Below are 25,443 nucleotides of genomic sequence, written 5' to 3'. Positions count from 1 at the left end.
AATAAAATACATCTTTAAAAAATTTAAAAAAAGAAAGGTAGCTGACTCCTTGTGCTTACATGGGAAACCTAGATTGGGTTTCCAACTCCTGGCTTCAGCTTGATATAATCCAATTGTGTGGGCATTTAGGGAATCAACTAGCAGATAGACTATCTGCCTCTCTCTCTCCTTCTCTCTCTCTCTCTCTCTCTCTCTCTTTTAAGATTGATTTATTTATTTGAAATGCAGAGAGAGAGAGAGAGAGAGAGAGAGAGAGAGATCTTCTATTCATTGGTCCACCTCCAAAATACCTGCAACAGTTAAGACTGGGACTGTCCACAAGCCAGGATCTGGGAACTCCATCCACATCTCCTACATGGGTGGCAGGAAAGTGTATTGGAAGTGTAGGTGTCACTTGATCCCACGCACCCTGATGTGAGACATAGGATGCATGTATTCCAAAAGCTGGCTTAATTTGCTATGCTATAATGCCAACCCTGGTACTTCCCAAAAAAAAAAAAATAAATAAATAAATAGGAATTTTAAAAAGAATTTTTTGTATAAAAAGTGTTCTAAAGAAGTTTCCAATAAATAAAGATGACCACTTCAGCTACACGCAAGTATTTGAGGTTTACGCAGTGTGGAACAATCTGATTTGCCATTCTAAGATTATAAAGTCTCTAATAAAAAAAAAAATGACTTCACTGTGCAAGTTAAGGCTTTCCCTAATGAGCATGAGAAAGAGATTGGAAATATAATGCAAAAAATATGAAAACTATGGTACCACTATTAAGGCACAGGGGTTAAGCTACTTGCGATGCCATATTGGAGTACTGTGGGAATTCTGGCTAAAACTGACTCCAAACCAGCTCCCCACTAGCATGCATGGGGAGAAAGCAGAAGATGACACAAATACTTGAGCCCCTGCACCTATGTGCGAGTCTGAGCTGGAGTTCCTGCCATTTCACTTTGGCCTGACCCAGGCCTGACTTTTGCAGCCATTTGATGGAGTGAACTAGCAGATACAAGATTCTCTCAATCTCTCTGTCTCTCTGTCTCTGTCTCTGTCTCTGTCTCTCTCTCTCTCTCTCTCTGGGTGTGTGTGTGTGTCTTCTGTCACTCAATCTTTCAAATAAATAAATGAACCTTTAAAAATTAAACTGCACTAGCCGGCGCCGTGGTTCACTAGGCTAATCCTCCACCTTGTGGCACTGGCACACCGGGTTCTAGTCCCAGTCGGGGCACCGGATTTTGTCCCGGTTGCCCCTCTTCCAGGCCAGCTCTCTGCTGTGGCCAGGGAGTGTAGTGGAGGACGGCCCAAGTGCTTGGGCCCTGCACCCCATGGGAGACCAGGAGAAGTACCTGGCTCCTGCCATCGGATCAGCACGGTGCACCGGCCGCAGCGCGCCAGCCGCGGCGGCCATTGGAGGGTGAACCAACGGCAAAGGAAGACCTTTCTCTCTCTCTCTCTCTCTCACTGTCCACTCTACCTGTCAAAAAATTTTTTTAAAAAATTGAAAAAAAATTAAACTGCACTAATGCAATTATATAAAATGATATGTTTCTCAAATTTAGTATTCATACTGATTTTTATAACTCTTAGTGCACAGTTATGACTCACAATTTTACTAATCCTTAGTGCCTTAAACTGCCTACTGTTCAGACACATATTGTAATGCTATGTGTCTTTTTGCTGAAAAAATATTTGAAATCTATTTATGGAATTTTTTGGCAGTTTTAGCATAGTTTATTTAAAACCTGAAGGGACAGAAGCTCCCGTTCCTGAGAGACCAGGCAGGTGTCTCAGAAAAGACTGAGAGCACAGTGTGTTTTCAGGCTGGGGTTTTTATGGACATCTGTTTGGGTCCTCCATTATCTTCTGAAAGCTGACATATGGGCATAGATGTGTTTCATGGGTATTCTTTTCTTGCTATGTGTCCTATGGTGTTTGAGGGTAGCCTTGGAAAAGATTGTCTCATGTGGTCCATGGGACTGCTCACAACATCTGGTCGGATAGGATGGAAATCTTGACTCATAGCCATTAGGAGTTAGACTGCTCTTATTCTGTTACAGACAAAAGTAATGATAGCATTAAAGACACATGGTATAAGCAGAAGCAGTGAGTGTGGAAGTTATAGTGACACAGAGGGGCAATAGGCAGAATTTCCATGACCAGATGTTAGGCCAAAAATTTCAGTCATGTTCAATCTGGTGCTGGAGTTGTCTGGCTTTGTCTAAGAAAGTGCAAACATGGTTTTGTACCCCTTGAACAGAAATTAGCATATCTAACTGATTATCAACCCAATACATGGGCTGTGGTATTCTCCCCAGGACCAGTCTTTGTTCCCTCTAGGTGAGGATGAGCACTATACTTTCTGGCAGACAAGTTGTGTTTTTCTTGAACACCTTGTAGCATCACTCTTCTATAAGTTAATGATGTCAGTCAAATGCCCAAAATTTGAGTCTGAGGTGGGGAAACAAATGAGCAAATCATCTACATATCAAGAGATGTGTTGATTAAGTTCTTCCATGAGGGCCTGCACAAATAAATGCAGGAAGTATGTATTTTTCATGAACATTTTAAAGATCCTTCATAGATGTCATACAAATGTGTTTAGACTATCACTGAACTGAATACAATTGGAATGCAAGCTCACTGAAAAAAGTCTCTATAATCCATATTCTGCCATACAAGGATGTCAGTGCTTTACTAGACATTCTGTAGCCTGAGGTAAATGAATGAAGAAATTAGTCATATTTTTAAAAAATAATTTATGATTGTTATTATAGTCACTATGATTATCACATGATCTTTTGCTAACAAGAGCATGAATATTTTTTCAAGTGATGCTGATTTGGTAACTCATTTGGTCCTGTTCATCATATAGAGAAGAGTAAGAAATATATGCTCTGATATAATCTCCCCAGCTTTATTGAATTTTAGCTGATTTTATTATCTTTGTACTCTATGAAAATCATATTAATAACCAACTTAAACTCCTGAGAAATACTCATACAAATTGTTTTTAATTCTCACCAGGTACAAATTGGATAATATACCTTCTGTACTCAAATAATTGAAAATGAACTCTGTAAGACAAACATCTAAATTTATGTAATTCCAAAAATTAGGAATATACTTGAAATTGTTTCTGATTAAATAGGAGGTAGTGGTTAAAACTATGTGGCATTTTTAGGAAAATAGTCATAAAAGGGAGTATTTGAGAAGGAATGTAATGAAATGTGCAATAGGAATTTAGCAGATGGAAAAGGAGAGCAGTGTATTATAAAGAGAGTGAAACATATTAGCAAAACCTTGGCTGCCTCTGATGCATATCATATTCAAGGAACAGGCTCTTGATTCTGTGAAAATTGCCCAGTATTTTAATGTCAAATCTGTAACTTAGTTGGTTACATACTGCCACAAGGCTGATATACAGATATATATTTTTATAAGTATGTGCATACTATTGCATAGAGGAATAATTGTATAAATTAATATGTCAAAAAACTAATCCTGGTAACTTGGAAAAGACTGAAGAGGAGAGTGGTATGCAGAAAATCCAAGGAAATTATCTGGAATTCAATTACCTTCTAATGTTTCTAAAGACAATTTGTAAAAAAAATTAAATATTTGAATTAATAAATGATTTCAGCTGATTTTTATATTCTTAACACTTTTCAGGAATTTATTAGGTGTGAATTTTATACTTTTTGGAAAATTTCTAATATTACTTGTGGCATACTTTTGTAAAGGTATTAGGACAATATCACTGAGAATTTTCCATCTGTCTAATCTTGTTAGCTGAATAAGAAACTACAAAAATAAAAGCGTTTTAAAGAAAGATTAACATATTTAATAGTGGTTGCAAGGGAAGATTGAATATGTTCTATAAATTGAACAAACAATGGAAAATTATTGATTCCCTTGAAATGCTGTGAACTTTTGCCAAAATTTCCATCACATTTACTACTTTGAGACAGTAATAGTAGTTATATTAGGCACACATATTAAAAATATATAATTTGAAAAATCAGAAACACTTTTTATTCTGAGAATTATTTGGTAACATAAGTAGGTTTTGTTCCATAGATCACTTGGAATTGGTTTGGTTAGGGTTTCCAAAGTAATTTCTTGAAAAATATAATGTTGTAATGCACAAATAGTTTTGCAGGTAAATACAAATGCATGATAATTGAATCTGCAGGCTAGTAGAACTCTGCAATATTAAAAAGTATAATTTATATGTAGATGCTGAGAACTATGTAATAAGAAAGGGAGAACTGGAATAAAAGTAAGAGATATAATGAATTATCTTCTCTTCCTGGGTAGAGAAACAGATGGTTTTATACTTGCAGAGCTCCATACCTTTCTACACCCTTCTCATTTCTTATGATGCTCCTTTCTATGTATGTTTCATTAACTTTGCCCTCCAAGCACCAAAAAAGAGAAACTTTTACTAAATGTGCCTAACTTAGTCTGCACTTACTTGGAATTTGCATCTATTAGTGTACCTGAAGTTAAGAACTTTCAATGATTTGCATTGTAAAGAGTGTATTTTGGGACACCCTTTTAGTTTAAATGGTTAAGCCACTACCTGCAAAGCAGGCATCTGATACATCCTAATTGGGTGCCTGTACAATTCCCAGCTGCTTCACTTCAGATCCAGCTCCCTGCTAATGCACCTGGAAAAGAAGTGGAAGATGGTCCAAGTGTGTGGGCCCTTGCACCCATGCTGGAGACAAGGACATAGTTCCTGTCTCCTGGCTTTGGCATAGGCCAGCCCTGGTTATTGCAGCCATTTAAGGAGTGAACCAATGGATAGAAAAATCTCTCTCGCTCTCTCGCTCTCTCTCTCTCTCTTTCCCTCCCTCTCCCTCTCTCTTTCTCTCTCTCTCTCTGTTTTTCTCCCTCTCTCTTTCTATCTCTGTAGCACTGCCTTTCAAATAAATAAATAAATCTTTTAAAAAATAAATAAAAGAGCTTATTTGTTCACTTAGTATTTTCATTTGATTGATTCAGTCATGACAACCAAGCGAAGTGAATTGGGCAGATCAGATGAGAAACTGTATTTTAGATCAGAGATACACGTAACTGATTCTTCTTGTGGTATATCTAACCCTAATATCCTCATCTGTAGACTGGCACCTGACTCTGTTAAATCATCAGAGCAGTTATGCATCTCTTCCTGCCTCTGTTCAGTGCATCATACATAGCTCTAAATAGACTGGAGTGGGAGCTCTTATATCACAGAAAGACAAACACTGAAAATTAGGCATTATACTGTTTCTCCCAATTCCGACATCGTCATTATTTACTAGGCATGACTGGCTGATGTGTGCTTAGAAAAGTGTCCATAATATAATATAAAGGGCTTTCCATGCCCATGGAAAATGTGTACTGTTAAAAAGTATAGATTTCTTAAAATTTGCATCAAAATATACATCTTTTAAAAATCTATTTTTCCATAAACCTTTTGTGTTCCAATCATACAAGCGATTGTTATTAGTTCGTATTCAACTTAAGAGGTAATCTTTATTTAAATATTCTTTCTTTCCTTCATATTGATACACATGGATTTTCTAAAAGGTTCATGAATTTCCTTGCAACATTCTTCCACATGACAGAGAAAAATGGAGTCTCTATGTGGGAGTGATAGAAATGACTCCATCTATATTTGCAGTGTGGCATGAAAAAGATATTTCTGGTGCAAGGGAAGCAAGTGATGTGAGAAAGCCAATTAGCAGACATCTGCAGTAATACTGCAAGAAATTTGAGTTGTTAGGTATATGATTATGGTGGGTATTATAGTCTTAAAAATTGCAATATTGGGATATATTTGTTTTACTGTAGGAGGCAAAAAAATAAGTAATATTGATCTTTTGTTATGGAGTGGATTCCTGTCTATTGAACTGGAGAGATCACCACTTGAGAAGTCACTGAATATTACAGAGATCTTCTAAGGGTATGGCAAGGCTATGAGGTCAGTTTTGATTATGTTCCTATTGAGATGCCTTGGAAATATCCAAGTGAAATTTTGACAATGAAACTCAAAAAACTATGCATAGTCTGGAATTTAGATACAAAGAATGTTTAGCATGAAGATAGTAAATTAAGTCAAGGGGTGGATGAAAGAACCTGAGATGAGGAAAGTCTAAATACAAACTCAGAAAACTGTTATTGACCATGATTGCATAATAGACTTAAACCCAGAACAATTAAGTTACAGTTCCGTTGGAGGGATTGTAAACTTCAGCATTAGAAAAAAACAAAAATCTTTCCAGTTGATGTCCAGATGCATCCAAGAATCACTTATCTAGATTTTTGAGAACACCAAGAAAGGAAATGGAAGAAAAGAGAGGTGAGGGAAAGCAATAAGTGTATATGTCAAAAATGGGAGAAAACTATAGGTGTAGCATGTCAGAAATACGAAGAAGATCTGGTGTGGAGAAGGGGAATGAGCAGTGTCAATGCTGAGATATCGCAGCATTTAGAGACACAGAGGTCACTGGCAACATTAGCAGACATTTTTAACAGTGTGTTTAGAAACAAGGTTAAAGCTGCTTGTGGAGGAATTCTGGGTAGCCATGTCTAACACTGATTCTGTTTGAGAGGTTCTGTTGGAAGGATGTTGCCTAGGCATAAGTCAGCACCACTTGCTGCTTCTGAACATTCGCTGGGTGCTACAAGTTCTGAAAAAGAGAAGCTTCATTGTTACAAGGTGATCCTGAAGGAGATGGGGAGAAAAATCCAAATCCAGTTCCTAATTAATGGAGTTTCAAGAATTTATAGAGTTAGGGCAAATGGGATATAGCTGCATTAATCTTTGTGTCAGGGCATGACATGTGCAAGGAAAAGGGTGTGGAAAGTCCCTGAACATGTGCATTGACAAGTCGTGCTTTTTCCTGTGTCCCATGATCAGAAATGGCTGCTAACATGTCACTTAGCATTATAACCAACCCCAAGGTCAAACTGAGTAGGACTGCACAGACTCCAGTCACAAATTTAAGATTTATTTATTTGAAAGGCAGAGTTACAAAGAGGCAGAGAGGGAACAAGAGGTCTTCCATCTGCTGGTTCACACCTCAAATGGCTGGAGCTGCACTGAGGAGCCAGGAGCTTCTTCTGCATCTCCCATGCGGGTGCAGGAGCCAAGGATCAGAGGTAGAGTAGCCAGGACTAGAACTGGTGCCCAAATGGGATGCCAGAACTACAGGCGGCAGCTTTACCTGCTATGCCACAGTGCCACCCTGAAGTTTTTAAAAACACTTTTTGTAGAGTATATATTAGAGAACAAAATTGTGTGCAAAGCATTTATTTCTTGGGAGAAAGCATTGTGGAAGACATATCTAATTAGAGCAAGGTATGCAACTGTCCTTTCTCTTCCTCTCTTCCTCTGGAGTTTGGTGAGTGGATACTTCTGTGCATCCAAAACCAATAATAAAGTCCAATATATTTTTCAAGAAAATGGGTAAAGTCTATGACCTAATGCCTTCTTCAGGTTTAACAGAGTTAACATCACTTCAGGAAGAACAGAGAGGAAAATGGAGAAGTTTTTTTGATAGAGTGATTCCATTATAACAAAAAGAAAGGCAAGAAATATGTGAGTAGAAGGGAACATCAATCCAGAGTCACGTTTAAGTCTTGTGAAAGAGATTTTCCCTGAAGGGAGAGTCTCTGTGTGAACAGGATCACTGGAGACACCAGGCAGAGCCAATGCACTTGCCATGGGGTCTCTAGTAGCAGACACCCCTAAGAACCACCCAAAAGGGTGACTGGAGAGTTTCTGTCCCAAAGGATATTCAAATAGGGACAGCCTGTGAAAGCATGCCAGACAAGCGGATAATAAGGAAAAACTTGGATTGAATCAATCTGCCAAGCCATCCAGATCCCAACCTCATGTCCTGTCGCTGCTTATTCTTGGCTTTGTGGTAGGGTAGAAGAGAGAAGTCTTAGTTCTGCATAGGAAGTGAAATAATAATGAATATGATAAAATGAGCATTTATAATGTCTGTCACTAGACTTTGGAAATCAAAATGAATGTAGGATTGTCCAGTATTTAAGGGTGAGCAGAAATAAATCTAGTACCAGCATTGATCAAAGCTGACACTCACTGAATAAAGCCTAAAAGAGCAGTGAGAAACCAAGAAGAAAAAGATTTTTTTATTAGATCTCACCTGCTGTGTTTACTCACACGAACAGTCACACTGATGTAGGGTCATTGGAAGGTTTGGGAAGTCAAGCAATTTCCTATGAGATGTCATTTTATTTTTGCTCTGAAATACAAGACAAGGTCACCAACACAGAAAGGAAGTAGTGCACTTAGTAGAGTAGAAGTTCTTGGGAAGCAGATAAGTTAAAAATAAGAGTCCTGGAGTAGTTACTTACTTTGGCAAATTCTATGATTTGTAGGCATTGTTGAAGGCCCATTTAAGGTTAGAGATCATAGTTTAAAATGATATCCAGCTGACTCTCTTTGGTTTTCTTCAAATAACCACACAACCTCCTTGAGCAAAAGGCTAATTATCTGTATCAAAAGTAGAATTTTTCCAGATTGAAGTACCAAAAGGTCGTGGGCAAGTCATACATACCATTAATTAATCTGATATTTAAATGAAAAACCATGTGTTTTGCTTGGATGAGGCAAGAAGACAGAAATATTACAAAGGATAGAGAGACTAGTATTTGTGTACTGAAGGTACTTCTGGTGTTCATATCAATAAGTCACATTGGTTCTAATTGAACAATTAAGGCAGGAAATTATGATGGTTTAAGCTTTGTCAAATAGCTGTATGTGTTTGCAATGTTTCCATTAGCTGACCTCATAGACCCAACATCAAGCTGAATCAGCTCAGAGCCTGGGCTTAAATATCATAAAGTTGGAACAGAATTGTGAAACTCTCTTTTAAAATATTTATATTACCTTGTTATTTTATTATTATATTTTGTGATTGCTTAAATTTGTATTCTTCTACTTGAATACAAATGCCAATAAGGTAAACACAATGTTTTTATTATTTTTTCCTCACAATTTCATGGAAAATGCTATCAAAGATTGTAGTTGAATCACATATGTATAATCAAAGTTATCAGGAAACACTAATTAATCTACTATCCAAAGAAATTTTCAAAAATATCATTCAATATCTACACCTTTTTGTTTTGAGTTTACCTGCTCAGGAATGGAAAATTAAGAGGAGTAAATTTCTCATTGCTCCTAGAAAAAGAAATATTGCTACTGTAACATAGAATATATTAAAATTAATTTATTAATTGACTGGATATATGTTCATGGCAATTCATATCCATGTATTTGGTTACAATAGAACTAAAATGGACAGATGCACTAAGTTGAAGGTGAAGTAATTTAATCCAGTAAAGATCTTGATGGCAAATAGTTGACACTTCCAAAGAATATGTTCCTTCTATGCCCATCCTAAGATGGGCAGTAGTGTATTTCACTGTCATTACTGAGAGATTCTATTACAGTATGCATGGTATACTTGACAGAAATCCAGCTTGACTCCACCTTTGTTATCAACCTGGTTCGTTTTGTGGACTGTTTCTATTACTTTAATCCAGACTTATTGAAAACATAGCTTCAGGCTTTTGAGGAAATAGAAGGCATAAAATGTTTTTCAACTACAAAAATATGTTTTAGCTGTTAGTTCTCCCATTTTCAAGATACGGAAAAAACATTTAAAGTTAAAATGACTTTGCAGAAGACTTTGCAAACATTCCCCTTTCTTTCATCTAAACATATCTATAAGCAGTTTGCTAATAATTTTTGCCATTCTTATAGGAAAATTATATATTTCTATGTATATACAGAGTTTATCTACAAAAGTATTATTTGAAAATTAATTAATATTAATAGTAATTCTGATATAATTGATTTTCAAGAATAAATATAAAACTAATTATTAGTACTGTTATTATCATTGTATAATTTTATTGGTCAGGAAAACAAAGATTAACTATTTTGCGCAGGATATAGTTACATGTACACATTTTCTATAACAATCGCCTTTACTTACACAGTTTGTTTGTTTTGATATCATTTATATCTCTTTATATAAGGTAAAATGATTTTATATTCTTCATATTTACTTTGAGATTAAAACATAAAATATCAATAAAACAACATTTATTTCTAAGGGATTTTGTTAAATAAAACAAAATAAACATGTGCAGAATCACTATGTGAATAATACCATGCTGAATTCAGTTACTACATCTACTATTTTGTGGCTATATGTACATAAAGAAACTCCAAAAAAGTTCATAGAAAGTTAAATCAAAGGGTGATGCATTTTCCATGAACATTTTTGGAAACCCCTTGTATTTAGTTTCTGAAGTTTGAATGCAAATGTATTATTTGAGTGATGGCCTCAAATATGTGGTTTCGAGTTCTTTAAAATGTTTAATATCCTTGTTATTTTGAAATAATGTGTTCTTAACACTTCCAATATTTCTAGCATTCTATTATTTTTAAAGCATTATTTATTCCACATTGGTTTCTTGCTATACAAATTTTTATGTGCAATGGAACATGGACTTATGTATTTAAAGTAATTTTAGACTTATTATTGCAATAAGCCTAAAATAAATGTGTTTCAAAAGTACACTTATGGTCGGCACCGCGGCTCAATAGGCTAATCCTCTGCCTTGCGGTGCCGGCACACTGGACTCTGGTCCCAGTCGGGGCGCCAGATTCTGTCCCGGTTGCCCCTCTTCCAGGTCAGCTCTCTGCTATGGCCCGGGAGTGCAGTGGAGGATGGCCCAGGTCCTTGGGCCCTGCACCTGCATGGGAGACCAGGAGAAGCACCTGGCTCCTGCCATTGGATCGGCAAGGTGCGCCGGCCCCAGCACGCCGGCCGCGGCGGCCATTGGAGGGTGAACCAACGGCAAAAGGAAGACCTTTCTCTCTCTCTCTCTCTCTCTCTCTCTCTCTCACTGTCCACTCTGCCTGTCAAAAAAATAAAAAAATAAAAAAAAGTACACTTATAATCAGTTATTCCACCTCTAGTACTTTCTGTGAATTTCTGAATGTTGCTATATCTTATAATGCATTCATTCACTTAAAATGTTTAATCAGATCCTATAATTTTTATTTCTAAGTAAATGATAATGTACTAATTTGTATTTTGGTAATCATATATTTCTTTTTTAAAAGACTTATTTATTTATTTGAAAATCAGAGTTACAGAGAGAGTAGGTGAGACAGAAAGAGAGAGAGAGATCTTCCATCTACTGACTCACTCCCCAAATGGTCACAATGGCCAGGGATATGCCATATTGAAGTCAGGATCTAGGAGCTTCATCCAGGTCTCCCATACTAGTGGAAGGGCCCAGGCACTTGGGCCACCCTCTTCTGTTTTCCCAGGAATATTAGCAGGGAGCAGGATCAGAAGTGGAACAGCTGGGATTTGAACTGGTGACCACGTGGAATGCCAGCACTGCAGAGAACAGCTTATCCCAGTGTACCACAACACCAGCCCCAGTATATATTTCTTTTGACATTTGTTCATCACTTTGAAATTGCTTCATAAAAAAGAAAGAAAAAAGTCCAATCAAATATAATTTATAACAGACATACTCACTGAGATCATGTCCATGTAGCCTATATGAACAGATTTTATTTTTACTCCTTGGAATTCACAGAAGAAATTTATCAAATTTGATAATTATGTTTCTATCTTGTTTCACCAAAGGCAAACTTTTCCCTTTCTATGAGAAATGTTGATTTTTATAAGCCTAGAATGTTTGGTTGATGAATATGTAAATACGTGTCTTTTTTTACTGTGCAATTTCTTGACACCTGGTTTATTTCTTAATCTGTGTTTTACACATAGCACCATGAAGAATTTTCATGTATGTCAAAGGTGATGCCTAGTACATGATGACAATATAACTACACAATATATTATACATGATCTGGCTTTCACACAGCTAGATATTACTTCAAAATTTTGAATTAATCTGAATGACCCCAACTTTACTGTTATTGAGATTCTAGAAGTGATAAAATGTCAAGCTGTTGGAAATTAACCAACAGAACCTAAACAATCTAACATAACTAATGCGTAGTTTCTCCCACGTGTTCCATATGCTGAAGATTTTATTACTAGTTGCAATATTTTATTGAGAAATCTCCCCATTTAATTGAATGTGTCTTCCACCTTACTAAAGTGTATGCCATGTAAAGAATTAAAAAAAAATCCTCTGCTTTGTGTATTTGTGTTTTCTATGCATAAAAACTCAATGCAAAAACAGGATGTGATGAGTCACTACATTACTTCTATTATTTTTAATTTTTGAGTGCTGCATGTTAATGGAATGTTATAAATTCAATCACATTTATTTAATGTAATGCTGAGTATTTCATGTCTCATAAAATATTCTTGTATAAAGCTTAAAATTTACTTCTTAGCATATTGTCTCAAAAGGCGGCCTCTTTCACCTGCAGTCGCATTATCTTAGGAGCTTGGGGTTACGTTTCAGAGTTTAAAACTTTTTCTCATGTTGAAAGCTCTCAACTCTGGCAAAATTCTAATCTTACTAACAGGAATATCTTGTAGATGACTCTAGAATACATTAGTTTCTTCAATACTCAATTATTTTTTCATGAATTATTTCATTTATTTGAAAGGCAGAGTAACAGAGAGAGAGAGAGAGAGAGAGAGAGAGAAGAGAGATATTCCATCTGCTGGTTTACTCCCCAGATGGTCTCATAAACAAGGTCTGGGCCAGGCAGATACCAGGAAATGGGAACTCCATCCCAGTCTCCTACATGACTGCTTGAGGCCCAAGCACTTGGACCATAGTGTTCCTTTTCCAGGAGCATTAGCAGAGAACTGAATCGAAACCAAGCAGCTGGGACTGGCACCAGCATTCTGATACGCAAAGGAAACTTAACCCACTGCACCACAATGTTGGCCCCAGTACTTAGTTCCTTTATTTTTGCTTCCGATGCTTGCAATGAAAAGGTAACTCATAAGTGGAATATGCAACTAGATGTAGCTCTCATTACATGCAATGGATAGTGTAAGCAGAAATACCATGTTGTTTCAGTTGGATGCATGTGTTTTCCTAAACATCCCCTCCCAGCCACACAGAAGCCCCCACCACCACTGCACCCTCACTGTGCCCACTGCTGGCTTATCTGAAGTCAGAAATCCACTAATCTTGAGAGCTGCATATCCTTCACAAATCTGTCTTTCAGCTCTTATCTCTGTAATTTTGAACTGTAAGTTTTCTAACTAAACATTATGTTAGAGATGAATTCCCAATACACTATTCAACATAGACATCTATTTTTCTGTTACATCAAGAACACTTACTGATGAACCATGAGGTTGGGCTATCAACTATTATACATACTTCATAACTTAAAAATGATGTTTCTATTTTCATTTTTGTGAAATCTTACACTCAAAGCTTTTGCTATTTATTCACATTCTTTACCACAATCATGTGAGAGGCAAAGGAAGTAGACACAATTCTGATAAATTGTATTCCTATACAACTTATATTTAAAAGAAATAAAGGAAATGAAAAATAACACATGCTTTGCACTAGGTGTTTTTTCTTTGGAATTTTTTCCCTGAGAATTTCTGTACAAATTTAAAAACACTGTTACATGATTTTTTGTGGTATTAAACAGAAATTCAAGCATCCTCATATTTGCTAGTATCTCAGAAACACCTCAATAGAATTAGGATTTAATTTATCAATTATGAAACACTTCACTTTTAAAAAGTAGATTGCAAAAGCTACATTAAATTCTGTCTATGTAATCATGGCTATTTGAAGTCACACAATTCTCCTTGAGTATTAGTCTTGCTCCTTCTTGTAGACAATGGAAGATGATATAATGCATTATTTAATTTTTCCTCCTTGTCCAGGTTGCCTTAAGTTCAGACCCTCCTTTATGATCAGCAAGCACTGGGGCCGGCATTGTGGCATAGCAGATAAAGTTGCTGCCTATGACATTGGCATCCCATATTATACCAGTTGGAGCTGCTGCACTTCACATCTGGCTTCCTGCTAAGGCACTGGGAAATCAATGGAAGATGGCCCAAATCCTTTGGCACCTGCACCTATATGGTAGACCAGAAAGAAGCTCCTGGCTCCTGGCTTTGGTCTGGTCTAGCCCTGGCCATTTGGCTATGTGAGGAGCAAAACAGTGGATGAAGATTCTCTCTCTCTGTCTCTCCCTCTCTGTAATTGCCTTTCAAATAAATAGAATAAATCTTTTTAAAAAAATCAGCAAGAATTAAGCATCTGTATATGACAACCATGTTAAGTTTAGGGAATAACGGAGCCAGCTCTGTGGTGAGGTGGGTTAATGACCTGGCCTGAAATGCCGGCATCCCATATGGGTGCCGGTTCTAGTTCCAGCTGCTCCACTTCCAATACAGCTTTCTGCTATGTCCTGGGAAAGCAGTAGAAGATGGTCTAAGTCCTTGGGCCTTTGCATCCATGTGGGAGACCTGGTAGAAGCTCCTGGCTCCTGGCTCCTGGCTTCAGATCGCTGAAGCTGCAGCCATTGTAGCCATCTGGGGAGTGAACCAGTGGATGGAAGACCTCTCTCTGTGTCTCTACCTCTCTCTGTAACTCTGTCTTTCAAATAAATAAAGTAAATATTTACAAAAAAAAAGTTTACGGAGTAAAATCCAGTGAAATATAATAATCACAGCCTATGAGGAGTTAGTAGTTTAATCAATTACTATGACTTTCTTTAAGCAGGATTTCTTCATAATGTCTGTATAATACTCAAGTATTGCCACTTGGAGGTGCTTTTTCCCTATATTGTTTATGTATTTACATATGTATGTATTTAAATGTTTAAATATATTATTTTAGAAAGACACCTCTTAATAACCTTTGAAAGCAGTTGTACTATTAATTAATTGAGCTACTTAAACAAATATTTTTGAACAGCATAAAATATTCATTTTATACATGAAATAAACAAGCTTTAGTTAATATTTAGCTATCCTGAAAATAAATATCGATTCCAGTGAGTTAATGTCCATTGGATGTAAATAAGGCTAATATGAACATAGTTTATAAGAGCAAATGGTATATATTAATGTGAAGTTGGTCAGAGAAAATTTAATTGCTACCACAGTTAATGCAATCACCAAATTGTGAAGTTGATTGTAAAAAAATATACTAAGCTGGCCGGTGCCGCGGCTCAATAGGCTAATCCTCTGCCTGCAGTGCCGGCACCCCAGGTTCTAGTCCCAATCCAGGCGCCGGATCCTGTCCAGGTTTCTCCTCTTCCAGTCCAGCTCTCTGCTGTGGCCCAGGAGTGTAGTGGAGGATGGCCCAAGTCCTTGGGCCCTGCACCCGCATGGGAGACCAGCAGGAAGCATCTGGCTCCTGGCTTCAGATCAGTGCAGTTTGCCTGCCACAACGCACCAGCAGTAGCAGCCACTTGGGGGGTGAACCAACGGAAAAAGGAAGACCTTTCTCTCTGTCTCTCTCTCTCTCACTGTCTAACTCTGCCTATCAAAAGAAAAAAAAAAAAAAACTAAGTTATGGAAAACAATTGGGAATAGAAAAGCAAATATCTGGAAGAATCTCTATATGGTATGATTACCCTTTTCCCATTTTTCCCATAATACCATATTGAAGCAAGTAATTCTAATATTCTAATGTGATTGTTGAATGAATTTTTCATCATCCAATAAATATGTGGATGCTTGCCCAATGTAATTTCTTTAAATTTGGTAAGGGTTTCACAACATACTAATCACCATTACTGCTTTACTAATAAAAAGTGCCAAAGTCCACTAACAAAATTTGAAACTGGAAGTCCAATATAAAAAATAAACTTAATATTTGTGTTTAGTTTTGCTTCTATATTTTTATTTCCTCCCACTCTCTTCCTTTACTTATTTTTATTTGAATATATTGTTGTTTAACCTATTTATTTGAATAGGCTTTTCAACTATTAATCCTTGTTTTGATTAGATACCAGTAAAATAGATACACTGTATCATTTCTTCATGTGATAATTTAAAAAAATTCTAAAAAATCAAAAAATTGTTTTTATATTTTCATTTTTGCAAAATTTTACACTTCTTCATGATTCTAGGAAGTTATACACATTGTGATTTTTCTAGTTTTTCCAATTCATATTCAACTTAATAGTAATGTAAGTACTCCACCTGGTGGTCAAAAAGAGCATTTTACTTTTTTGTTTTATTTAATTAAAAATGGGTGATAGAATTTATATGCTAATTAAAAGCACTTGGCAGAATGTCAATTTAAAATTTACTAGACATATATTGATTAGTCTATATATGCTTCATTTAAATCCATTGTTGTTTATAATTCAATTGATTTTTAGATTGTTTTTTTAGATTATTTTAAACTTACTGAAACAGTTTTTTAGAAAACATATCCTTAAGTATCGCCGGCGCCGCGGCTCACTAGGCTAATCCTCCGCCTAGCGGCGCCGGCACACCGGGTTCTAGTCCCGGTCGGGGCGCCGGATTCTGTCCCGGTTGCCCCTCTTCCAGGCCAGCCCTCTGCTGTGGCCAGGGAGTGCAGTGGAGGATGGCCCAGGTGCTTGGGCCCTGCACCCCATGGGAGACCAGGAAAAGCACCTGGCTCCTGGCTCCTGCCATCGGATCAGCGCGGTGTGCCGGCCGCAGCGCGCCGGCCGCGGCGGCCATTGGAGGGTGAACCAACGGCAAAGGAAGACCTTTCTCTCCCTCTCTCTCTCTCACTGTCCACTCTGCCTGTCAAAAAAAAAAAAAAAAAAAATCCTTAAGTATCTATCTCCTACCTATAAAATATCTATGTAAATTTTTTTAAAAAATATTTATTTATTTGTTTGAAAGGCAGAATTACAGAGAGGGAGATACAGATATACAGGTCGGGGAGGAGAGGAAGAAAGAAAGAGATTGAGAGATCAATTTTCCATCTGCTGGTTCACGCCCTTGATGGCTTCATTGGCAGGGACTGGTCTGGCCAATCCAGGAGCTTCTTCTGGGTCTCCAATGTGTGTAGCAAGGGCCCAAGCACTTGGGCTATCTTCTGATGCATTCCCAGGCCATTCGTAGGAAGCTGGCTCAGAAGTGGAGCAGCAAGGACATGAACCAGTACCCATATAGGATGCCAGCACTGAAGGCAGAGGCCTTACCTGCTATGCCACTACACTGGCCCCTCAATCTATGTCAATTTTTAATTTGTTTTTTGAATTCTGGATTCTACTGTCATGGTACCAATTAATTTCATGGTTACACCTACTCTCTCCCATATAACAGCTATGCTGTTAATTTGTAAAAGAATTCTCCACAGTAATTCTAACATAGTACACTTTACTATTTATGATGCCCAATTAAAATTCTGGAGTAGGAACTACGAAAGTGAGAAGTGAAGCTATTATTCCTAATAACAATCCTTAGCTTGACAGCAAATTGCCTTTCCATTTTGTATTATAATGTTCTAAATTTGATTTACCATTTCTAAACTATATTTCTCAAGCCTTGTAATCTGACTCAATGCTAACTTCACTTTCGATGTGAATTATACATGTCTCACCAGGCATCTTCCATCTGAAAGTTCCTGAGTCTTCCCCTGTTGGTTCAGCTGTTGGACGAATAAGAGCAGTGGATCCTGACTTTGGACAAAATGCAGAAATTGAGTACAATATTGTTCCAGGAGATGGGGGAAATTTGTTTGACATCATCACAGATGAGGAGACACAAGAAGGAGTCATCAAACTGAAAAAGGTACCTTGCCAGCAGGACAACTGAATACTCTATAAAAATAGCAAGTTATTGTAATTTTCCTTTATTTAGAAATATTTTACACAGAAACATATGACTATGAATCACTGACTTCTACCGTCACTCTTCTGTGATTCAGTAAGTACATGTGTTAGATAAGCACTCGGCCTATTAATTTTATTAAATAATTTCAGATAGCTTTCACCAGAATTTAAATGTAATTTTATTTTTAATCGCTATAAATATAGACAGAGCTTGAATTTTAAAATCAGACCGAGAAGTAAACTGTAAACCTAACAGGCATGCTGTTGACCACTTTTTTGATTTGCTGACAATGTAAATAATTCACCTGAGGGATGATATCACTCTGCAAGAACATTGATGGTGTAAACTGTAATGGCCAGCAGAGCAGAAGAGATAAAAAAGGCTCATAATGAAGCTTCAAGCAATTATTATGTAGAAAGTTAAAAAGAGTAATATTAGAAAGAGAGGGAGAGCGAGAACAGATGGGCTGTGATGGACAGCTGTGTTATAAGGGTAAGTTGGTCATTAGAAAGATTACAGAGAGGGAGGGAGAGAGAGTGAGTACAGTTAGTTGGTCCATTAGAAAGAAATTGTTATCTGTAGTATATGCAGTATTGTCTTCTGTTTGGGCAGTGGCAAGGAGGGATGTATAAATTCAAGAAAGAGGAAAATTGGGAACAGGTTTGAGGTGAGGAGATTATTCCCGTATAATGAAGCAGAGTGTATGGATTTCCAGCCGAGGAGTGCAAGCAGAAAAGTGAACCTCCTCTCCTTCAGTACTTTCCCTCGCTTGTCTCTACAGTGAGTCTGTCCTCAGCTGCAGTGCATCATGCCATTTGCTCACCGGGATTATTTTAACCCAGAAGAAATATTTTTGCACTGACTCAAATTAATCAGTCTACTTTTCCCACATTTGTTCAGGAGGGCTGAATTTTAACAAGGAAATAATATATGTGGCAATGAAAACAATCTTCAAAAGGAAACACATTTTCATATAGATTATTTATCACATTTTATCCCTACTATTGCATATAAATTATGTTTAGTGTAGAAGTAAATTAAACCCACACCACCTCATTCAACAGCATTATGCATTTGTGCTGAATTTGCAAGCTACACTTAGAAAGATGTGTCAAATTCTTATCTCACTCCTTCCTTGATTAGGTATTTTCCCCATTTTCTTTTCTGAAGCAAATCAATGAAGCATCATCCTTTTGTTTTCCAAAATGGCTCCTTACCCCCTACCCCCCCACACACAAAAAACACATTTAAATGCCTTACACACATCAATTCCAATGGAAGAAACATAAAATCTCTTAATAATATGAGAAATAAGATAAAATATTTTCTATCAATAGGTAATACAATTATTTATGAAATTAGGTGTATTTACAAAGTAAAATTGAGCTACAAAAGCAAGTATTATACATATTTGTTCATATTATATTTATTTATATTTCTATAGTTATAAATGTATTACATACATAGACATGTAATTTATATTTCTATTTTCACTTTTATCTATACCTATTTACCATCTTTGCCATTAAGTAACTAATGTCTCAGTATCAATCTAGAAAAATATTTGCCATTATTATTTTTAAACACAATTGAGGCCAGTGCCGCGGCTCAATAGGCTAATCTTCTGATGCGGCACCGGCACCCCTGGTTCTAGTCCCAGTGTGGGCGCCGGATTCTGTCCAGGTCCCTCCTCTTCCAGTCCAGCTCTCTGATGTGGCCCGGGAGTGCAGTGGAGGATGGCCCAAGTGCTTGGGCCCTGCACCCCATGGGAGACCAGGAGAAGCAACTGGCTCCTGGCTTTGGATCAGCCACAGCGGCCATTGTGGGGTGAAGCAACGTAAAAGGAAGACCTTTCTTTCTGTCTTTCTCACTTTCCACTTGCCTGTCAAAAAAAAAAAAAAAAAAAGAAAAGAAGAAGAAAAAAAATAAACAAAATGAAAGGAATAGTGTTAACTATAGTTCTTCATCTTATCATATCCAAACAGATTAATCTTTGAAAATAATGCTCCAGTTTTATTCAACTACCCTAAGTACAGTAAGAAGCCATCGTCTGCCTTTTTTGCTTATGAAAATTCATAAAGAATAAAGAAACCATATCATTTCATTTTGTGTTTATTCAATCTTCGATAATTTTTAAATATTTTTAATTTGATTAAAATTCAGAATTGAAAAATTGTTGAATATCTTTATCAGGTTGGATTCAGGTAATCTGAATAATCCATATAAAAGCACAGCTCCAAATCAAAAATTATTTTCCTCTTCTGCTGGATGAATCATTGTCCATTTTACTGATATAAATCTTGTTCTTTCAATGAGGCGCAGTGTCCATAACTTTCACTCCTTGAATCTGCAGGTGTTTATGGAGCAGTAACTAGAACATACTGAGCTAAACAGATCTATTCCCTATACTGAAGCATTCCATGTAACTGGAAAGTCAGATGAGAAATTAAAAATCACTCTGTGTAGTGCATTGAAAGATGTAAAGCAGAGTAACAGCAGAGTAAGGAAGGTGGCAGGTGGAAGATGGGGGAGCAGAAGAGGCTTTTCTGTTAGGGTGGAGCCTGAGCAGAGAAATGCAGAAAGTGAGGGCTGAACTGTGCAGTGTCTGAGTTCTGGGTGTCCCAGAGGGTTGAGACACAGCTGCAAACTGTCTGAAGTCGGCGTGTCCAGGGCAAGGAGGTGCTGGGGCGGGAGAGCAGACAGTGAAGGAGACAGCCAGCAAACAGGCAAAGGCCCCTCAGGGACAGCCTTTGAGACCAGGTCCAGGACTTTGGATCTGATCATGTTCCTGGAAAACAAGGGTGAGTTTAGATCTAAATCACCTTTACAATGGTAGAGCCAGGTCGTTTCAAGGAAGTAAGAGTGGATGACCTACTGAAGCATTGCACCACACCTAGTAATCATGCACAATAATTACATGCCAATTAACAAAGTAAAACTTAGAGCAAGAAAATGAAATTTTCAAAAAAAAAAAACATAGAAATAATCTGGGAAAATGCTGGAGATATGGATGTGACCCTTATAGCAAAGGAGATTTTGAGAAATGCAGAGATTCTGGCTAAACTTAAAAGGTACCACTCCAACACAGTCCTCTAAATATTCAGATCCCATGGTAATTGCATTAGTGCACTTATAGAGCCCAATAGAATACACGAATTTGTTTTTAGTGTTACAATTTGATTCTTCTTGAAAACAAAGCTCCATCAAAGGCAATCCCTATTCTATTTAAAAAGAAAACTAAAACCTGAAGACTACATCCATTAAATCTTCAAAAATGTGACTCTGAAGGACAATTTGTAACAAAATTTAAAAATCCATCTATCTGTCACTTATTATTATGTGAAGGTATTTGTGTACACACATATTCACAGCACTGTCTTACTTGATTAAACATGGCAGTATAATATAAAAATAAGCATAAAAATAAAAAAAACGGGAAATATCCAGTCAGATCAATCTTATGAAAAATTCGTAATTCATTCAAACAACTATAATTCTTTAAATATACACCTGTTTAATTGAAGACTATGAGAGGACTATTTAAGCATATATTCAGTAAGTTCTCAGAAAATTCAATCTTACTTAACATTAGGTGATCTGAAGAATTACATGCACTCAAATGATGCGTATGTTAACAGCAGTTGTGTTTCAGTTTCACATAAATGTTAATATTATTTTTGAAAGTATTGTTTTCTTTTTTTTAAGATTTATTTATTTATTTGAAAGTCAGAGTTACACAGAGAGAGGAGAGGCAGAGAGAGAGAGAGAGAGAGAGGTCTTCCCCGCTGGTTTACTCCCCAGATGGCCACAACAGCCTGAACTGAGCCGATCCAAAGCCAGGAGCCAGGAGCTCCCACACGGGTACAGGGGCCCAAAGACTTGGGCCATCTTCTAATGTTTTCCCAGGCCATAGCGGAGAGCTGGATCGGAAGTGGAGCAGCCAGGTCTCAAACCAGTGCCCATATGGGATGCCAGCGCTCAGGCCAGGGCTTTAACCCGCTGTGCCACAGTGCCGGCCCCTGAAAGTATTTTTTTTTCAATATTTCAGAATATAATGTGAATGTAATAATTTTGATGTGAAACCAATTTTATATAAGAATCAGTTTTTTTAAGTCTATGATGCATTTAGAAAGTCCAAAAACATAAATTCTGCCTTTGAATATGTAGCTGAATTTTAAACATCATTCACTTTAATTCTTTGATAAACAAAACACAATATGCTCTGTTTTCACGAAATTTTGATTTTTAACTCATTGAAAAATATTTAATGATATTTAATGTTCTTAACCATTAATGTTCTTAAGCATTTTATTATTGTTTTATCCTAAAATTTTTTACTTACTCCTTTTTTACTCTTTGCTTCTCTGTTACTCCACTGTGGAGGATAGTCAAAGTAGATAAAATTGATGGCCACTTTTATATGGGCTGAGAAGAATGAATAAAGACATTTTTATTTATTTTTTTAACCTCAACTTTGATTCTCTTTATTTGGCTCTAACAAAATTCACATTTTACTCTGTCACTTTGAATTCAGAGTAACATGAAACTTTACAAATCCCACTAAGGTACATGATGTTGGTCAAAAACAAGAAAACTGTTTTCTCTAAGTCATATTGCTTGTGCTGAGTAAAGCAGTAAAATATAAAAATGTTCCTATGTATTATTGACTATTATAACAATACAAACACAGGTGAATTAAAATACACCTGCAAAATTTTAATCCCATTGAAAAACTAAAAAGTGGTTTAAAGTACAGTAACAGAATAAAATTAAAATTAAAAACTTAAATTCAATAACTTAATTCTTTGTGAAAAACTAAGTGAAATATGCTTTTCGTCAATAGTTTTTCTGTTTTCTTGCTAGATGAATGGGATTAAACATATATTTCTTGGATATAACATAAATTGAAAGTTATATGAATTTAAAAGTGTCAAGGATCAAAAATATAAATATATTTATAGAAACACCTCAGTCTTCTACTTACTAATTAAAGCATTTAGGTAACTAAATAGTGGAATAAATATTTCAGTTATGTTAAAAGATAAGTTGAGTATCCTGCATTATTTCTCATGCAAATCAGTAACATTTATGTAGAAATATCTATCAGGAACTAACCAGTACTGATGATACTAATGTAATTTATTTTAAACAAAGAATGGGAAATTATTATCTATTTTAAAATTAGTAAAGCATGTTTGGAATTTAAAAAATTCTTACCATTTTGATGTTTTGGGGGATATTATTTCAAATATATATAATCATGTAATCACATTGAATTCAAAGCAATTTATTTTTATTCTGTCTAAATATAAGAAGGAAAAGACTATACGCTTCACAAATATTCTTTAAAAATAGACCAAAGTCTTAATTGTTTCCACCGAATATTTTTAATAGAAAGCTTTTATTTAATAAATATAAATTTTGTAAGTACAACTTTTGGATTATAGCAGTTCCTCCCCTCATACCCACCCTCCCATCCCCAAACCATCCCATCTCCTACTCCCTCTCCAATCCCATTCTTAAATAAGATTCATTTTTAATTATCTTCATATAAAGAAGATCAACTCTATACTAAGCAAATATTACAGCAGTTTGCACCCATCAGACACACAAAGTATAAAGTACTACTTGAAGACTAGTTTTACCGTTAATTCTCATAGTACAACATATTAAGGACAGAGGTCCTACATGGGGAGCAAGTGCACAATGATTCCATTCCTGTTGTTGATTTAACAATTGACACTCTTATTTATGATGTCAGTAATAACCCAAGGCTCTTGTCATGAGCTGCCAAAGCTATGGAAGCCTCTTGAGTTCACCAACTCTGACATTATTTAGACAAGGCCATAATGTTTATTGATTGATCAGTAAAATTTATAAAACTCATTGTCTTTTTTCAGTCTTTTTTTTTTTTTTTTTTTTTTTTTTGACAGGCAGAGTGGAAAGTGAGAGAGAGACAGAGAGAAAGGTCTTCCTTTTACATTGGTTCACCCTCCAATGGCCGCTGTGCTGATCCAAAGCCAGGAGCCTGGTGCTTCTCCTGGTCTCCCATGCAGGTGCAGGGCCCAAGGACTTGGGCCATCCTCCACTGCACTCCCGGGCCACCGCAGAGAGCTGGACTGGAAGAGAGGCAACCGGGACAGAATCCCGTTCCCTGACTGGGGCTAGAACCCGGTGTGCCGGCGCCGCAGGCAGAGGATTAGCCTAGTGAGCCACAGCGCCGGCCTTTTTTCAGTCTTTACAAATGACTAGGAAGTGAGTCCTCATGTTATGATTTGATAGCATAGCACCATCATGTGGTTAATTTTTAAATAACCATTAGAGACCAGAGAAATATCAAGTTTGGACTATTTCATGTGGCTAAATTTATACCTCAAATTATTCAGCTTAAGTTACTCCTACTTGTAGCCACACTGATATCCTTAATTTCAAGAAATATGTGATCTTTTAATTTTTTCTGTAATATCATCTTTCTGTTTTTCTCAATATTTGTTTTCACCTTATTTTTGACATCCCTTACTGAACATCTCCAAACATTTTCAACCCCAAGTTTGCCACAAATAAATATAACCAACCACATTTTTCCTACTGCCTTGTGGAAATATCAAAATGCATTTTCCATGATCTTTTCAAACTCAAGTCATCTAAAGTCAGTTTTCTTCTCTATTCCCAACAAAAGAACAGTTGCTCATGTATTCTTTCTTCCAGTTCCTTAACTGAGAAGTATAGGATTTTTCTTAAACTGCTTCCAATTGTGTTGACTTCTTGCTAAACAGGAGGCAAAGATTGTCTCTCACTTCTCTGGAGCACAGTTCAAGTTTCCCTTTTCTTTCTTAAGGTCTTCTTTCCATTGGCTCACCCCCCAAACATCCGCTATGGCCGGCATGCTGCGCTGATTCAAAGCGAGGAGCCAGGTGCTTCTCCTGGTCTCCCATGCGGGTGCAGGGCCCAAGCACTTGGACCATACTCCACTGCCTTCCGGGGCCACAGCAGAGAGCTGGACTGGAAGAGGAGCAACCAGGACAGAATCTGGCACCCCAACCAAGACTAGAACCTGGGGTGCTGGCGCCACAGATGGAGGATTAGGCTAGTGAGCTGCAGCGTTAGCCCATGTTTTCCTTTTCTCTGAGTTTACAGCTCTCTCTGTTACTCTGCACTGCAATGGCTGTTCTCCCATACTCACACTTTGTCATACCCAGTCAGTCTTTTACTTCATGAGTCAATGGTCAAAGTTAAATCCGTTTGTCTTCCTTAAATCCATTTCTATTACCATCTTCTGCACACACACAAACACATGTACACAAAATCATACCCATGCCACATTCCACCTACATCAAAGTCATTGCAAAGTACACAAAAAATATTTACCTACTCTTCATTTTGCATAGAAGACTCTGCCCTATGTGAGTTTGTTCATTAAGTTTTTCCTATTTACTCCTTTTCTTTCTTTATCCTTAACTCCTCTCCTCTCTCCTTTCTCCCCTCTCCTCTCCTCTCCTCTGCTCTGCTCTGCTCTCCTCTCCTCTCTTCTTTCTCCCCTTTTTTGAAAGGCAGATAAACCAATAGGGACATAAATGCAGATATCTCATCTACTAGTTCACTTCCCAAATGCCCACAACAGCTAGAGCTGTGCCAGAGCAAAGCCAATAACTATGAATTCCATTGGGC

At 36.9% G+C, this 25,443-nt stretch overlaps 1 protein-coding gene across 7 annotated transcripts in view; it reads left to right on the top strand.

Annotated features, from left to right (window-relative positions):
• CDH12 (cadherin 12) overlaps window positions 1-25,443 on the top strand; it is a 1,101,741-nt gene that overhangs the window by 1,028,398 nt on the left and 47,900 nt on the right. For all 7 annotated transcript variants that reach the window (XM_017344661.3, XM_051853848.2, XM_051853852.2 and 4 more), the window contains one exon: window positions 17,546-17,733. In XM_017344661.3, the coding sequence (XP_017200150.1) occupies window positions 17,546-17,733 (188 nt within the window). The remainder of the gene's footprint in view (window positions 1-17,545; window positions 17,734-25,443) is intronic.

Source organism: Oryctolagus cuniculus, chromosome 14 (genome assembly GCF_964237555.1).
Source record: "Oryctolagus cuniculus chromosome 14, mOryCun1.1, whole genome shotgun sequence".
In the NCBI taxonomy this organism is placed as follows: domain Eukaryota; kingdom Metazoa; phylum Chordata; class Mammalia; order Lagomorpha; family Leporidae; genus Oryctolagus; species Oryctolagus cuniculus.
This window is presented reverse-complemented; position numbering and strand designations above follow the sequence as displayed.